Source organism: Pongo abelii, chromosome 6, assembly GCF_028885655.2.
Source record: "Pongo abelii isolate AG06213 chromosome 6, NHGRI_mPonAbe1-v2.0_pri, whole genome shotgun sequence".
Lineage (NCBI taxonomy): Eukaryota > Metazoa > Chordata > Mammalia > Primates > Hominidae > Pongo > Pongo abelii.
This window is the reverse complement of record NC_071991.2, coordinates 63,513,373-63,531,218: the sequence shown is the minus strand read 5'-3', so window position 1 is coordinate 63,531,218 and position 17,846 is coordinate 63,513,373. Positions and strand designations below refer to the sequence as shown.

Below are 17,846 nucleotides of genomic sequence, written 5' to 3'. Positions count from 1 at the left end.
ACTACTATTTTTCGAGTCCTTACTATATGTCAAGAATTTTGTTAAGCATATGACTTTCATTATTTCTTTTTAATTCTCACAGTCTCCCTATGATATGGCTTGTATTACTTTTCCTATTTCAATTAAAAAAACAAGCTTGTGGCCGGGTACGGTGGCTCACACCTGTTACCCAGGCACTTTGGGATTCGAAGCAGGCTTATCACGAGGTCAGGAGATCAAGACCATCCTGGCCAACATGGTGAAACCCTGTCTCTACTAAAATACCAAAAAAAAAAAAAAAAAATTGCTGGGCATGGTGGTGGGTGCCTGTAGTTCCAACTACTCAGGAGGCTGAGGCAGGGGAATCTCTTGAACCCAGGAGGCAGAGATTGCAGTGAGCCGAGATTGCGCCACTGTACTCCAGCCTGGCGACAGAGCAAGACTTCATCTCAAAAAAAAAAAAAAAAAAAAAAAGGCCTGTATAATTAAGTAATTCCTTGCAGATTTCTGTTAGTAAGTGACAGAACCAGGATTAACATTCTGGCTATCTGAACTTTTTTTTTTTTTTTAAAATCAGAAATTTTAACCACTATACCCTTTCTCTTGTGATTCTTTTGCCCGTAACTTTTAACCATTGTCAAGGAAGCCCATAACTTATTCTTAACCCTAGACATGAAGATTGTTGAGTCATTCAATCCTAGTTTATAATGAACAACTATACTTTATTATAGTTGACTATAAGAATGAATATGGTGGGCAAAGAATCCAAATGGTGAGTAATTCACAGAACACTTGAAAAGATGTTTTAAACTTTTATTAGAAAAATGGTGTCTTTGTTTCTCTAGGAACTTAACCTAGCAACCAAAATAAGAAAATAATTGTGTGAAGTTTAGATTTAGGAGCTGGGCACCTTTCTGAGTTGCTCATCTAGCCTGTCACCCTGATTTCACTTCATGCTGGAGATAGTCTTAACTCCTTAGCCAGGTGCAGCTGACAGACCCCTTACCTCTCTTTCCAAATTTTGGGTTGAATTTAGATTTAATTGCTTTAAACTTATTCAGAAAATACCATTCTATAGCATCATGTTGCCTTTTTCACTTGGCAGAATAAAATTGGTTAACATATTCATTGAAAAGGGAGTAGGTTAGAGTATGCTAATATACTTGGTTTTATTTTTTATTTTTTAAAGATTATGTCTAAATTGCAGGTGGTCTGAACAGATTGCGGATGGGGAAACGTTTTTATTTGACTAACCAACATGCTGTATGTAAACATTTACTACAGTTATTTATTGAATTGTATCATGCTCATGCTATACTATAACAGCATATAGCTACATATTTAAAAGTCAGAGATGCTTACGCTTGTAACTACAGGAATATTTTGAATGTAGTAGGGCTGGGTGAACTTTTTCTTGAAGTCATGTTCTTGGTGTGTTTGTTCAGCAGACATATCTAATGTAAATCTAGTTAGACTCAGCGAAAGGCATATGTATTCTTGTTCTGGGCTGTTGTGGTGGACCCTGGTTCTGAAGGCATCTCAGTCCACAAGACAGAAAACACTGACTTTCCACAAATAAGGGGAACAGTGCAGTGAATCCCTCCCTTTAAAATGAGGTTCCCTGGTAAAGTACTACCGTTTCTTCACAGCCAAAGATATAGTAACTGTATAATAACTAGCTGAATTAATGTAACCGGGTATTTCTTCCCTTTCCTTTTCCTTTTGTTTTTCTTTCCTTTTCTTTCTTTGACAGAGTCTCGCTGTGTCACCCAGGCTGGAGTACAGTGGCATGATCTCAGCTCACTACAACCTCTGCCTCCCAGGTTCCAGCGGTTCTCCTGCCTCAACGTCCTGAGTAGCTGGGACCACAGACAGGCACGCACCACCACACCTGGCTAATTTTTGTATTTTTAGTAGAGACTGGGTTTTGCCATGTTGGCCAGACTGTTCTTGAACTCCTGACCTCCAGTGATCTGCCTGCCTCAGCCTCCCAACTTGCTGGGATTACAAGCATGAGCTACTGTGCCCGGCCATAACTGGGTATATATTTCTAGGAATAATGCAATTAGTGTAAGTAATAGGAAAAAAATGATTAAAAATAAATCAAGGGGATATTGGCTTTGGAGATTATGGTAGACCAGACATTTTGAAAAGCCCTCTTTCATAAAACAGATGCTGAATACATATTCACAAATGTATAATTTTTAATCTATTGCTGAGTTCACAAGAACATAAGACAAATCTCTAAAGGGCAAGAAAAAGTAGAGGCAAATGCAGAAGGCTGTGCTGCTGTAGTGAAAATGAAAATATCAGAAGTCTAGAACTATGAGATTAAATTTCTCATGGGAAAATAGAAGATGCTCTTAAGGGTAACACCCTCATTGGAGAGTGGGCTAGGGAAGGTCTGCAGCATGCAAAGGAAGCCGATGAGATCGCTGTGGGTCTTCACTAATTCTCAGAGTAGGGTGAAAAAAACAGAAAAGGGGCCGTGTGCGGTGGCTCATGCCTGTAATCCCAGCACTTTGGGAGGCTGAAGCGGGCGGATCACAAGGTCAGGAGATCGAGACCATCCTGGCTAACACGGTGAAACCCCGTCTCTACTAAAAATTAAAAAAATTAGCCGGGCGTGGTGGTAGGTGCTTGTAGTCCCAGCTACTCGGGAGGCTGAGGCAAGAGAATAGCATGAACCTGGGAGGCGGAGCTTGCGGTGAGCCGAGATTGCACCACTGCACTCCAGCCTGGGCGACAGTGTGAGACTCCGTCTCAGAAAAAAAAAAATAAAATAAAATAAAAACAGAAAAAGATACTCTGGGAGTTTATAAACATATTCCTGTTCTCACAAGGGTCTATGGTCCAGTTTTATGCTACCCCTCTGATTTAAGGAATTTCTAAGCCAGGAAATTGAAATGGTTACAAGTATCTTCCTAGCAACTAGTAGAAGCAAACCTAAATCATCTCTGAAAAAAAGTATTCTCATTCAGTCTCTTTAGGGGGTCCAACAGATTAAGTTCAGTCAGATATGAGTACACAATAAAACAATAAACACACCATTACGCATAAGAGTCAGTTGAAAGAAACCACAGATAGAGATTCATACAAAGCTTCAGATATTAGAAGGAAATAAAAGATAATATTGAAAAAAATGAGCAAGTTCTCAGTTTTGAGACTATCAACTGTGATCAGTTGAATTTGAAAAAGGGCCAGATACTTATGGAAATGAAAAAATACAGTTGTGGAAAAAAAAAAAATACAACTCAGCAGATGGGTTAAAGAGCTCATTAAAACTGGAAAGAGAATTAGTGATATACAAATTACGTTGGAGGAAATCACTTAGAATGCAGGCATAGGTGTAAGGAGATAGAAAATATAAAAGAGCTTAAGGGACACACAGAAGTTAGAATGCCATCCAACTCTTCTATTTGTACTTCCTGGAAGAGAGAATGAACAGAATATAGTCTGCAAGATAATAGCTGAGACTTTTAAAGGACTGGTTGTGATGGTTAAATTTAGGTGTCAGCTTGATTAAGGGATACGTACAGAGCTGGTAAAACATTATTTCTGGGCATGTCTGAGGACACAGGAGAGACTGGTTTGTGAGTTGGTGGACTGAGTGGAGAAGATCTACCTGCAGTGCGAGTGGGCATTGTCCAATTGGCTGGGGGCCCAGATAGAAGAAAAAGGCAAAGGAGAGGCAAATTCGCTGTCTCCTCTGGAAAAGGAATACCTTTCTCCTGGTCTTGGACATCAGAATTCCAGTGTCCCTGGACTTTGGACTGCAGGACTTGAACCTACAGCCCCCCACCCTCAGCATCTGGTTCTTAGGACTTTGGCCCTGGACTGAGGATTACACTCTCAGCTTTCCTGGTTCTGAGGCCTTTGAACTTGCACTGAGCCACACTACTGGCATCCGGGTTTCCATCTTGCAAATGGCTTATTGTGAGACTTCTCAGCCTTCATAATCATGTGAGCCAATACCCCTAATAAAACTTCCCTCATATATCTATTTATTTTTTCGTGTTGGTTCTATCTTTCTGGAGAACCTTGACTAATACACTGGTCAAAATATGAATCAATAGATTCAGGAAATTCACTGAATCCCAACCAGAATAAATACAAAGACTGCATCTAGACACATCACAGTGAACTGCAGAATACCAAAAGTAAAAGGATTTTCAAAGCAACCAGATAGAAAAGACCAGTCACTTGTTAGAAATGATGATTAGACTAACAGCATACTTCTCATTAGCAACAATGGGAGCGAGAAGGTAGTAGGTGATGTCTTTCAATTCTACTGGGAAAAATAATATCTCAATAATAGTGAAATGAAGATATTTCAGGTAAACAAAAATGTAATATATTCACCACCAATAAACCATTACTAACATAACTCTAGTTATTTATAGTGAACCATCACTAAAATAACTCTATTTATAGTGAACCATCACTAAAATAACTCTAGTTATTTATAGTGATGAATAACTAGTTATACTCCAAACAATGCCAAATTTAGTTCTTAGAAAAGACTAACTCTATGGGCAAACCTCTGGTGAAATCATCAAGGGAAAAACAGAAAAACAGCAAAATTAACAGTATTAGAATAAAATAGGGAATAGTTGTAGAGGAATAGCAGACATTCAAAAATATAGAGCACTATTAATAAGAAACTTAAAAACTTAAAATGGATAAATTTTTAGAAAAATATAATTTACCAAAACTGTCTTAGTAAATCTGAGTAGTCATATAACTATTCAAACTTAGCCAGTTGGAAAATAAAAAGAAAAATATTAACCAGTAGTTAAAAAACAAAAAAATTTCCAAAAGAGAGACTAAGAAGGCCGGGCACGGGGGCTCATGCCTGTAATCCCAGCACTTTGGGAGGCCGAGGTGGGTGGATCATGAGGTCAGGAGATCGAGACCATCCTGGCTAATACGGTAAAACCCCGTCTCTACTGAAAATACAAAAAATTAGCTGGGCATGGTGGCAGGTGCCTGTAGTCCCAGCTACTTGGGAGGCTGAAGGAGGAGAATGGCATGAATCCAGGAGGTGGAGCTTGCAGTGAGCCAAGATTGCACTACTACACTCCAGCCTGGGCGACAGAGTGAGACTCTGTCTCAAAAAAAAAAAAAAAAAAAAAAGACCAAGAAGCCCTGATGGCTTTACAGGTGAATCTTCAGAAGCTTTCAAGAAACGGATCTCATTCACATGATTCCAGGAACCTGAAGAAGAATGAACACTCAAAAATTACTTTATGAAGCATGTCTGATTTTTATAAAAGCATAGTATGAGAAAGGAAAAAAATATAGATCAGCCTTTCTCATGTACATATAGATACAAACATACTAAACAAAACAATCAAATTACGCCAATTTATAAACAAGTTTTCATTTAAGGAAAATAAATTTCGCTTAACATTAGAAAATCAGTATAACTAATTGCATTAACAAATTAGGGAGAAAAAATCGTATGATTATCGCAAGAAATGCCAAAAGAACTTTAGCTATCATTCAACGTTCATTCATGATGGAAACACTTAGAAGACATTTTTTACCTAATAAAAGAATTAAAACTCTACATAAAGTACTATATGATAGGGAACATGAAAATTTCCAGAAGCATTAGTAATAAGGGTGAAACATAGGAAAAGCCAAAATGACTATCAGAAGTAAAAAAAATAGTGTATATTCATATGATGTAGTACTATGCGGTAGAGGAAATGAACTTCACACACATCATCATGAATATATAGGTGAACATAAATATCAATTGAAATGTGATATATGTAGTAAACTGCATTTCACAAACAAATTTTAACATTTAGCACTTAGTAAATTAATGTGAAAATATAAAAATTAGACTATTAAATAAAAAGTTAGGTTTTGTGGTTAAATAGTAGGGAAAGAGGGATAAAATTGCGAAAAGGCATTAAAAATTATTAGTCATATTTCTTAGGCTAGATGGGGAACAAACGCATATATCCTTTTTATGTGTAGAAAATGTTTCATAATAAAACATTTTAAAACTGAAAGAATTGCAGTTCTTGTTTGTGAAGATATAACTAGTGAAAATGAAAGCAGGATGCTAAGATTCTTCTTTACATAGTAGGAAATGGAGAGACAGAGTTGGGGTTGGGGAGATGTTAGGCAAGGATAGAAAATTTCAGTTAGGAGGAATAAGTTCACAAGACTTCTTGTACAACATGGTGACTATAGTTAATAGCAACATATTGTATTTTGAAAATTGCTGAGTAGATTTTAAGTGTTCTCACCACAAAAAGTGTGAGATGATGAAGTGTGTGAGGTAATGCATATATTAATTAGCTCTATAGAGCCATTTCACAATGTATAGATTTTTTGTTTTGTTTTGTTTTGTTGAGATAGGGTCTCACTCTGACCAGGCTGTAGTGCAGTGGTGCGATTTCAACTCACTGCAGTCTCAACCTTCCCCAGTCTCAGGTGATTCTCCCACCTCAGCCTCCCGAGTAGCTGGGACTACAGGCACATGCCACCATGCCCAGCTAATTTTTTTTTTTTTTTTGCGCTTTTAATAGAAATGGGGTTTTGCCACATTGCCCAGGCTGGTCTCAAATTCCTGGGCTCCAGCGATCCACCCACTTTGACTTCCCAAAATGCTAGGATTACAGGCATGAGCCACTGTGCCTGGCCTCGCAATTCCAAAGCATCGTGTTGTATGTGATAAATATATACAATTTTTATATACAATTTTTATTTATCAATTGAAAAAGAATTGAAGGTTGATGGAACACAAAAGCATTAAGTATAGGTATTTAAAGTTCAAAGAAACTAAAGTAATACTATTGTTGGATCTTGGGAGGAGGATGGGAGAAAATAGAAAGTGGAAAAACAAAGTTAAGTCCTTCTTTTGCAAAGCCAGTAGTAACCTAGTATAATGTCTAAATGTGATCAATCAAGAAAGAGCAGCTTGAGCACAGAATTGGGAGTTACAGAAATAGCATCCAAAAGAATGAGAGTGAACCTGAAGGATTGCTTTCCTGCCTTGCAAATGCTCCTCTACACCTTGAACTTTTACCATGTAAGCATAGTACCATTTTGTTAATTAAAGATGAAAATTAAGAGTTGGTCATCACAAAAGAAAAAACATGTCAGCATTTACGTTTGGTGTAAAATGTAAACTATTCTACGTAGATGGGGTATATAATTGAACCTTGATAAAGATAGTCATATGGTGATGTTTTCATACTGGACTGTGTTTTTAACTTTGTGCTTTATTTCACAAATTCTCTTGAGTGCATTTGATATTATTGATAATCTGTAGGGTATTTTTTAAATCTGAAAGTTTTAATAAACTAAGTCATTACTTAAAATATAATTCATTCTTACGTGGAAGTTTCTAGAGCCCCACCTTTTGTTCTTCAGCAAATTCCCCAGCTCTCGGTACAAAAACCAAGAGGAAAAATTGTATTCAGAGAAATCTGATGAAGAGGAAATTTTGCTAATATGTGTATAGGGAGAGTATTGTTGAAGTTACTGTGTTTAACAGTAGTCTATTCTCACTTTTTGAGTAGCTGAGTTTGCTCTTCTAAAACCTTCTACATTTTGCCAATAATTATGCTGCAGATTTATTTTTATTTTCCCTTTAAAAATCAAAGATTGAAATGTCGAGATAACCAGAGCCACAGAACTGCGTGTCTTCTCTTTCTCTGGCAGTTTGTATGCAGGTGTTTATGTTCTCTCCTTAGGCAAATGAAGAGCTTGAGGCCTTAGAAGAAGAAATGTTGCAGATGCAAGAATCTACTCGTCTTTTTGAAGTGGCTCTTCCAGAGTACAAACAGATGAAACAGTGTCGCAAAGAAATAAAATTGCTCAAGGGACTGTGGGATGTCATTATTTATGTTCGAGTAAGATGTGCTTTTTTAAAACATGCTTTTTATTTAGTAGTTGTTTTATATATGCAGTTTGTAGAGCCTATATTATTCTATTTTGGTTTTATAATGCCTTGAAATATGTGGAAATTAGATCCTCACCCCAGCCCCGAATTAGAGTTCATATATCTCTGTTAGTGGATGATTCTTCTTTGAATACCAGTTGTTTTTATTTTTAGTTCAGGATGAAACTTTGTATAATAAGCTGACTGCCTCAAATCCTTTGGGGAGATTGTAAAGAATAGAAATAAAATAAAAATTAATATAAAATATATATTACATGTGTAGTCATCTGTGCATACCAACTCATACATATACCTATGCTTATACTTACATGCCTGGGCATACACAAACAGACCTTTACTAAAAATAATTTGTATGTGGTTAATTAAGTTAAAAACTTAAGTGAAAAAGTAAGTTCTAGGGAATGAGGCATATTGCAACGAGCACTATAATCTTTTATGTTAGTTGAAAGCCATATAGAAATATATTAACAAAATATAAAATATGGTCAAAAAATGGTTGATGAGATTTTTGTTTATAATGGTTGAAAATTGTCATGTGAAAGCTTAGTTACATGTAGAATTATAAAAGTCTGTTATTTAATAATCTACTTATCAATTTATTCAAAGTACACAGGATTAAGTGACAATGATGGTATGTGTATGGAATTTATCATCGCTACTAGAAATTAATATATCATAATGTTTTAGCCTTTAGCTTGACATGTTCTGACAACTTTTTTGTTTTGGTGATAGGAAAGTTTTGACAAGTGCAGTTAATATTTTAAAAATTGACTTTCCACTGGATGATAGAGTTACTGTGTATCATCAGTTTATATATTTTGCTGCAGAGACTTGCTTTCACCAAATGTTGTTGACACTTTTATCTGCTTTTGCGTTTTCAGAGAAGCATTGATAATTGGACTGAAACCCAGTGGAGACAGATTAATGTGGAACAGATGGATGTAGAACTCAGAAGGTTTGCCAAGGCGAGTTCCATAACTGTCTATTACAACAATTTATCTTTCTCAGCACCACCTCCTTCCATCTTCCCTAACCTAGTATCTGGTGTATTGGGCTGCACGTACTTATTTACTTCTAACAGAGTGATAGCAGACAGTGTTTTTTTCACCCTTAGCCAGTTGCACTTCTAATCAAGCCTGTCTTTCTGTGAGTTAGTTGATAGAAGCATATTAGGGTTAATGAATTTATGAGAAGCTACTCTAATTATGAGCTTCCTACAGCTTCCTAGAACAGAGAGGAACATTATCAGGGCCAAGCGGTCAGGCTTCTGAAAGCTTTTGATTTCTTTACTTAGCAACCATAAACATTTTGTATCTGAAAAGATACCTTTTGGCTTTGGAATTTGGGGCAACTAATAGGAGTATGCCACTTCTGGATTTATGCGGAATACCATGATCTTTGTTCTTATTAATGACTCCGGTATCCCAAGGGGTTCAACATATACAGAACTGAGCCTATTGTAATTTGGTACTTATTGGAATTTGATATCTATTCTGCATAGCCGTATGCCCTCTGAAGACAGAGCATCTTTGGATAACGGCAAAGTGCCTATCAGTGAAAGGCAGTTAAAAGTGACAGGACCATTTGCTTTTTTTCCACCCCGGGGCTTCCTTGCCTCGGCTCCTACCCACTCTTGCCTGTATTTTCCCCTATATTATGCCAGTCCCAAAGACCCAAACTAAAATGTCCCTTCATTATTTTGGATGTCATGGGGTCACATTGTCCTTTATTTCGTGCTAAGTTCTAGTTGTTTTCCTATGGATTTTCTCATTCACAATTGCTGATGTTGTTCCTTGGGCTGAGAGGACCAGCCAAGTCAAGGGACCTACTTGGCATTTTAAGATGATGAAATATTTAAGTTTCAAGAAACAGGCACTCAAAGATAATCAACATTCCAAGGCTATTGTTTAAATGAGTCAGGTATTCCGATGGAGGTCTTAGTAATCTAATAACAGTCTGTTTCCATTTATTTATGTTTATAGAGGAAACATTCTTCATTGCACATGTCCTGTGAACTCTTACCTATGTTTCCTCATGGGACATTCAGTTAGATCTTGTGAATGAGAAAGCAGTGTAAACAAGTGGCTTGTACAGAGTGGGCTTGTAATGTACAAATGAGTGGATCCCTTTTTGTTTCTCTGGTTTTTGTCCTTAGTATAGGAGTTCAAATGCTTTCACTCTTTTCTAATCCAGGAGTTGGGAAATGTATATCAAAGGAGGTAAATTATTAATATATACTGTGTTATATCTTGGGAGCTAGGTTTTTTCGTCCACTTTTCTTTAGGAAATTTGGTCACTCAACAAGGAAGTCCGCGTCTGGGATGCTTACACGGGCCTGGAAGGCACAGTTAAGGACATGACAGCCTCCCTGAGGGCCATCACAGAGTTACAGAGCCCTGCCCTCAGGGACAGGCATTGGCACCAGCTGATGAAAGCTATTGGGGTCAGTATCCTCAGTCTCACTAACTGAACATTTTTGTGACTGTGAAGTGTTACTTCTTGGTTTGCATCATCTGGGATGAAGTGTAATTTATGAAAAGACCCCCCTCAGCATAGCCTCTACTTGCTGTGTTATGCCTTTTTGCCAGCTAGAAAAAGTCACCTGATCTGACAGACAATTTTAAAAAAGGCACCCTCCTCCAGGCTGTCCCCAGGACAGCAGAGTGGAGGCTGGCTTCCATCTCCATTTGTCGTCTGGGCTGGTGTCCACGTTCAGTACACAAATTGCACGACTAATCAGGGCGGCCCTATTACACATCTCTGCTCATTCTTTCTCAAGGGCAGACCTAGCTCCCTGGCTCCCAGCAACTCTGGAGTGAGGCCAAAGTTGACACAGAGATAGGTTGGCAAACTCATCTAGCTTTCTCAGGACTTTCCAGGTTTTAGCACTGAAAGTCTCACATCCCTGAAATCCACTTGCTAGAAACCCCTCAGTCCTGAGCAAATCAGGGCATTTGGTCCTCTTATGCAGAGGGGTGGATGGTGCTAAGGAATGTTAGAGGGTAGGGAGGGACAGAGGGTGGCAGCCTCCAAGAAGCAGATTCTGGATATTCTTAGCAAAAGCCGGAAAGAAAATGGCTTTCCTGCAACCTATGTGGCTGGCTCAACTCTTCACTTACAGGAGACATGAGTGAGTTTGGGTATGTCGAAGAGCTGAGGATGTCTCAAGGACCAAATATAGGGGAGGGAAGGAGAGTCAACGTGAGAGAGGGGGAGTCATTGTCACAAGACAATGTGGAAATGAGAATTATTTTTCACATGGTAAATATGAATAATGACACTGTGAGTAAGATTATTTTTTTGCCAATGAACTGAGATTAAATTAGTGATAAAACTAGGTTAAATCACAGAAGCAGCTGGGAATTATGTTCAGTGAATAGGGTTCTTTAGGAAGAAAAGACAAACGAACCACTACCTGATTCCTGGGATTTCGACCAAATTGTAATAAATGAACAATGAGATTCTCTTTAAAAATAGGTTTTGTGGGCAAAGGAGATAAGAAACGTGCTGACAAGGGAAAGATGTGAAACAAAGAAAATAGTGTAGCGCGGATGTGACTAAACTTTGGCCCTTGCTTCCGGCAGGTGATGCCTCAGGAATTGTGAGTTAAAAAGGAATGTCTTAGATTGTCCACATCTTTCAAGATGAGAGATGTACTCAGCACCTGACTTGAGTATATTTTAGTTAAGATTCATTTCACCAGTCTTTAGGCAAAAGGAACTGTTAATATACGTGGAATATAAAGTCTACCTTTTTTTTCCCCCTAATCAGGTCAAGTTTTTAATAAATGAAGCCACAACTTTGGCAGATTTGTTAGCACTGCAGTTACACAGAGTGGAAGATGATGTCCGAAGGATTGTGGACAAGGCGGTAAAAGAGCTGGGGACTGAGAAGGTAGTGTCCTCGGGGCTGAGTCATTTCTACTTGGCTAATTTTGGGTATTTGCATAGAAGCCAACTTAGAGAAAAGTCCTTTTGATGTCCTGGGAGCCTGGAGAGACGAGTCCCAGTTTGTTCCTTGCTGTTCATTAGGTGTGGGATGAGCAGGAACTAGAATCATTCTAAGCCACAGTAAAACTGGAGGATTGGTCTTGTTGATGATGATGATTATAGCAGAAAATACTTACATATCCTTTATTTTGTAGCCAGCACCACTCTGAGTGCTTTATTTATATTAATCCATTTAATCTTCTGAGGTAAGTAATAGTATCTCTATTTTACAGATGGGGAAACTGAGGTATAAAGAGGTAATTAACTTACCCAGATTCACACAGAAGACAGATTGATTCCCATTTAAGGCATTACCTGTTTCATGCTGGCTAATTTGTAAATAATATCTACCAAACATTTAAGTCCCTTCCTGCTCTCAAATTCTGTTTTGGTTAGGGATGATAAACTCACATTCAATAGAAGTTTGATGTTAGTGTGATGCTCATTCCTTTGATGTGATAAAATTCATTCTTCAAACCCCATTAACATGAATTACTTGGAGGAAAAAACTGAAGCCAGTAATATTTGATATCAGTTTGCCTTTTTGAAAATTGAAAAAAAATTAATTCCAGATAATAGTCTAGATATTGATTCTCAATTAAATTTTGTGCACATTAATTAGTTTATATTGTTGATTACTAGGTTATTGCTGAAATCAGTCAGACCTGGGCAACCGTGAAGTTTTCTTATGAAGTTCACTATCGAACAGGCATTCCATTACTAAAGTTTGATGAACAACTTTTTGAAACTCTAGAGCACAACCAAGTAAGATTGATATTTTTATTGCATTTATTTTTTAATTTTATTTTTATTTGACAAATAATTGTATATATAGGGTACAATGTGATGTTTTGATATATGTTTACAATGTGGAATGATTAAATCAGGCTAACCGTCATCTCATATACTTAACATTTTTTTTGTGGTGAATCACTTAAAATCTCCTTTAGGAATTTTGAAAAGTACAATGCATTATTATATATTGTAGTCACCAACTGTGCAATAGATCACTAAAGCTTATTCCTCCTGTCTAACTGAAAATTTGTACCCTTTGATCAACAGCTCCTCTTTCCCCTTCCCCCAGGCTCTGGTAACCATCATTCTACTCTCTATTTCTATGAGTTCAACTTTTTTAGATTGCATGTGTAGGTGACATCATACAATATTTGTCTTTTTGTTCCTGGCTTATTTTTCTTAGCATAATGTCCTTTAGGGTCATCCATGTTGTTGCAAATCAGGATTTTCTTCTTTTTAAAGGCTGGGTGATATTCCATTGTGTTTATATACCACATGTTCTTTATCCATTCATCTCATAATGGACACCTAGGTGGCTTTCATATCTTAGCTATTGTGAATAATGCTGCAATGAACATGAGAGTACAGATATGTCTTCAGCCTACTGATTTCATTTCCTTTGGGTATATACCCAGAAGTGGGATTGTCAAATCATATGGTAAGTCTATTTTGAGTTTTCTGAGGAAACTCCATCCTGTTTTCCATAAAAGCTGTATTAATTTATATTCCCACCAACAGTGCAAAAGGGTTCCCTTTTCTATACACTCTCACCTACGCTTGTCTTTTGTCTTTTTGATAATAGCCATTCTAACAGGTGTGAAGTGATATCTTATTGTGGTTTAAATTTGCATTTCCTTGATGATCATGGATGATGAACATTTTTTCAAATATCTGTTGGTCATTTGTAAGTCACCTTTTGAGAAATAACTGTTTAGATCCTTTGCCCATTTTTTTGATTGGGTTACTTGGTTTTTTGCTTTTGAGTTAAGTTTCTTAGATATTTTGGAAATTAGCCCCTTATTATATCTATGGTTTGCAAATATTTTCTCCCAATCCATCAATTGTAGCTTTGCTCTTTTGTTTCCATTGCTATACAGAAGCTTTTTAGTTTGATGCAATCTGATTTCTTTGTTTTTGCCTTTGCCTGTGCTTTTGAAGTCATATTCAAGAAATCTTTTTGTAGACCAATGTTGTAGAGCACTTCCCCTAGTTTTCTTCTAGTAATTTTATAGTTTTAGGTCTTACATTTCAGTCTTCAATCCATTGTGAGTTGGTTTTTTTATATGGTGTGAGATAAGGGTCCAATTTCATTTTTCTGCTTGTGGATATCCACTTTTCAAAGCACCACTTATTGAAGAAATTGTCTTTTCTCCATTGTGTGTTCTTGGAAATTTTATTGAAAATCAATCCACCATAAATATGTAAGTTTATTTCTCGGCTCCGTATTCTGTTCCATTGGTCAATGTGTTTGTTTTTATGCCCATATCATGCTCTTTTGATTACTATAGCTTTGTAATGGATTTTGAAGTCAGGTAGTGTGATGCCTCCAGCTTTGTTCTTTATGCTCAAGATTGTTTGGGCTATTCTAGGTCTTTCGTCAATTCATACAAATTTTAGGATTCTTTTTTCTATTTCTGGAAAACATGACATTGGAATTTTAGTAGGGATTGCATTGATTCTATAGATCTCTTTGGGGTAGTGTCTTAGTCTGTTTTGTGCTACTACAACAGAATGCTGCAGACTGGGTTACTTAAAATGAGCAGTAATTTGTTTGGCTTGCTGTTCTGAAGACTGAGAAGTCCAAGATCAAAGGGCTGCAGTTGGTGAGAGCCTTCTTGCTGTGTCATAACGTGGCAGAAGGCGTCACATGGTAAGAGAGAGAAAGGGAAGGTTGAACTTACTTTTATAACAAACCCAGTCATTATAATTAACCCACTTTCTTTTACATGTTTTTTTCTTCTGTAAAATTTTTTTGCACATGGTGACTGACAAGAATCCACTTTCTTAATATCACTAATCCACTAATGAGGGCACAGCCCTCACAATACCTCTTAAAGGTCCCACCTCAAACACTGTTGCATTGTTGATTAAGTTTGCAGCACATGAGCTTTGAGACACAATAACAGGTAGTACAGTAGCAGGTAGTATGAACATTTTAACAATATTAAATACTTGGATAACTTTAAATACTGAATACTTTTCAATTTATTTGTATTATCTACATTTTTTCATCAATGTTTTGTAGTTTTTAGTATACAGATATTTCACCTCCTTTGGTAAATTTACTGAAGTATTTTATTGTTTGATACTATCGTGAATTGGATTGATTTCTTAATTTCTTTTTCAGATAGTTTGTTGTTAGTATAAAAGAATGCTGATTTTTGTGTGTTGGTTTTGTACCTTACAAGTTTACTATATTCATTTATTAGTTCTAACAGTTTTAGGATGGAGCTGTTAGGATTTTCTAAATATAAGATTATGTCATCAGCAAACAGACACAATTTCACTTCTTCCTTTCCATTTGAGTGCTTTTTATTTCTTGTCTAGTTGCTCTGGCTAGATCTTCCAGTACTGTATTGAATAGAAGCATGAGAGTGGGCATCCTTGTCTTATTCCTGATTTTAGACAAAAAGCTTTTGATTTTTTGCTGTTGAGTATATTAGCTGTGTGCTTTTCATGTTCAGCCTTTATTGTGCTGAAGTACATTCTTTATATGCCAATTTTGTTGGGAGTTTTTAATCATGAAATGATGTTGAATTTTATCAAATGCCTTTTCTGCATGTATTCAGATGTTCATATTGTTTTGTCCTTTCTGTTAAATATGGTATATCACATTTATTGATTTGCATATCCTTGCATTCCTGAGATAAATCCCACTTGATCATGGTGAATGATCCTTTTTAGTGTACTGTTAAAATCAGTTTGCTAGTATTTTGCTGATGATTTTTTAAATTTATGTTCATCAGGGATATTGGCTTCTAATTTTCTTTACTTGTGGTGTCCTTGTTTGGCTTTGGTATCAGGATAATCATGGCCTCATAAAGTGAGTTTGGAAGTATTTCTCCTTAAGTTTTTTTGGAAGAGTTTGAGAAGAATTAGTATTAGTTCTTATTTAAATGTTTGGCAGAATTCCACCATGAAGCCCTCCTGTCCTAGGCCTTTCTTTTGAGGGGAAATATTTTAGTATTGAATCAGTGTCTTTACTCATCTGTTCAGATCTTTTATTTCTTCTTGATTCAGTCTTGGTAGGTTGTATGTTTCTAGGAACTTAACCATTTCAATTTGTTGACATATAACTGTTCATAGTAGTCTCTTATGATCCTTTGTATTTCTGTCATATCAGTTGTAATAACTCTTCTTTCATTTCTGATTTTGAGTTATCTCCCTTCTTTCCTTAGTCTGGCTAAAGGTTTGTTGATTTTGTTTACTATTCAAAAAACCAGTTCTTCATTCCATTGGTCTTTTTGTTGTCTTTGTAGTCTCTATTTCATCAATTACTGCTCTGATCTTTATCATTTTTTCCTACTATTGATTGTGGGCTTAGTTTGTTCTTCTTTTTCTAGTTCCTGAAGGTTAGCATTAAGTTGTTTATTTGAGATTTTCTTGTTGTTGTAAACATTTATTGCTAAAAACTTCTCTCTTAGAACTGGTTTTGCTGCATTCCATAAGTTTTAGTATGTTGTGTTCCTGTTTTCATTTGTCTCAATATATTTTAAAATTTCTCTTTTGATTTCTTCTTTGACCCATTGGTTGTTTGGGAGCATGTTATAATTTTCATGTATTTGTGAGTTTCCAAAATTCCTGCTGTCACTAATTTATACTTTTATGCCACTGTGATTGGAAAAATACTTGATGTTATTTTTGATCTTCTGAAGTTTTTATCTAAGATTATCTGGCAGACTTAGAAAACATTTATTTTTTTCATATTGATGCATAAGAGATGTACATAATTTGGGGGTACATGTGATAATTTAATATATGCATATAAAACGTAAAGATCAAATCAGTGTAATTGGGATGACCATCATCTTAAATATTTGTCTTTGTGCTAAAACTACTGGAATTTTTCTCTTCTAGATCTTTTGAAATACACAATAGATTATTGTAAACTGTAGCCACCCTACTGATCTATCTAATACTGGGTCTTATGAGACCCACTTTTTAAAAAAAATTCCCATATATGAGTGGGAATGCGTGATATTTGTCTTTCTATGCTTGCCTTATTTCACTTAACATAATGTCCTCCAGTTCCATCCACATTGCTGCAAATGACATGATTTCATTATTATTTTTATGGCTGAATAATATTCTATTGTATGTATATACCATTCTTAAATCTATCTGTTAGTGGGCACTTAGGTCAATTCTTTATTTTGGCTATTGTAAAATAGTACTGCAAAAAACATGGAAGTGCAGGTGTTTTTTCAACATACTGATTTTTTCTTTTGGGTATATACCTGGTAGTGGAATTGCTGGATTACATTTTTAGTTCTTTGAAAACTCTCCGTACTGTTCTCCATAGTGACTATACTAATTTACATTTCTACCAACAGTGTACAAGTGTTCCCCTTTCTCCACATCCTTGCCAGCAGCATCCATTTTTGCCTTTTTGGTAAAAGCCATTTAACTGGGGTGACATCATATCTCATTGTATTATGATTTGCATTTCTCTTAGGATTAGTGATGTTGAGCATTTTTTCATATAACTGTTGGCCATTTGTATGTCTTTTTTTTTTTTTGAGGCGGGGTCTCCTCTGTCACCCAGGCTGGAGTACAGTGGCGTGATCTTGGCTCACTGCAAGCTCTGCCTTCCGGGTTCACGCCATTCTTCTGCCTCAGCCTCCCAAGTAGCTGGGACTACAGGTGCCCGCCACCATGCCTGGCTAATTTTTTCTATTTTTAGTAGAGATGGGGTTTCACTATGTTAGCCAGGATGGTCTCGATCTCCTGACCTTGTGATCTGCCTGCCTCTGCCCCTAAAGTGTGGGATTAAAGGCGTAAGCCACAGCGCCCGGCCTGTATGTCTTCTTTTGAGAAATGCCTATTCAAATATTTTGCCCATTTTAAAATCAGATTGGGGTTTTGTTTTGTTTTTGTTTTGCCACTGGGTTGTTTGAATTTCTTATGTATTCTGGTTATTAATCCCTTATCAGATG

At 36.6% G+C, this 17,846-nt stretch overlaps 1 protein-coding gene across 1 annotated transcript in view; it reads left to right on the top strand.

Moving 5' to 3' along the window:
* The window catches only part of DNAH11 (dynein axonemal heavy chain 11), a 359,682-nt gene that overhangs the window by 63,667 nt on the left and 278,169 nt on the right, over nucleotides 1-17,846 (top strand). The window contains exons 21-25 of the mRNA XM_054559402.2: nucleotides 7,698-7,856; nucleotides 8,788-8,871; nucleotides 10,191-10,349; nucleotides 11,678-11,800; nucleotides 12,538-12,660. Of these exons, the coding sequence (XP_054415377.1) occupies nucleotides 7,698-7,856; nucleotides 8,788-8,871; nucleotides 10,191-10,349; nucleotides 11,678-11,800; nucleotides 12,538-12,660 (648 nt within the window). The remainder of the gene's footprint in view (nucleotides 1-7,697; nucleotides 7,857-8,787; nucleotides 8,872-10,190; nucleotides 10,350-11,677; nucleotides 11,801-12,537; nucleotides 12,661-17,846) is intronic.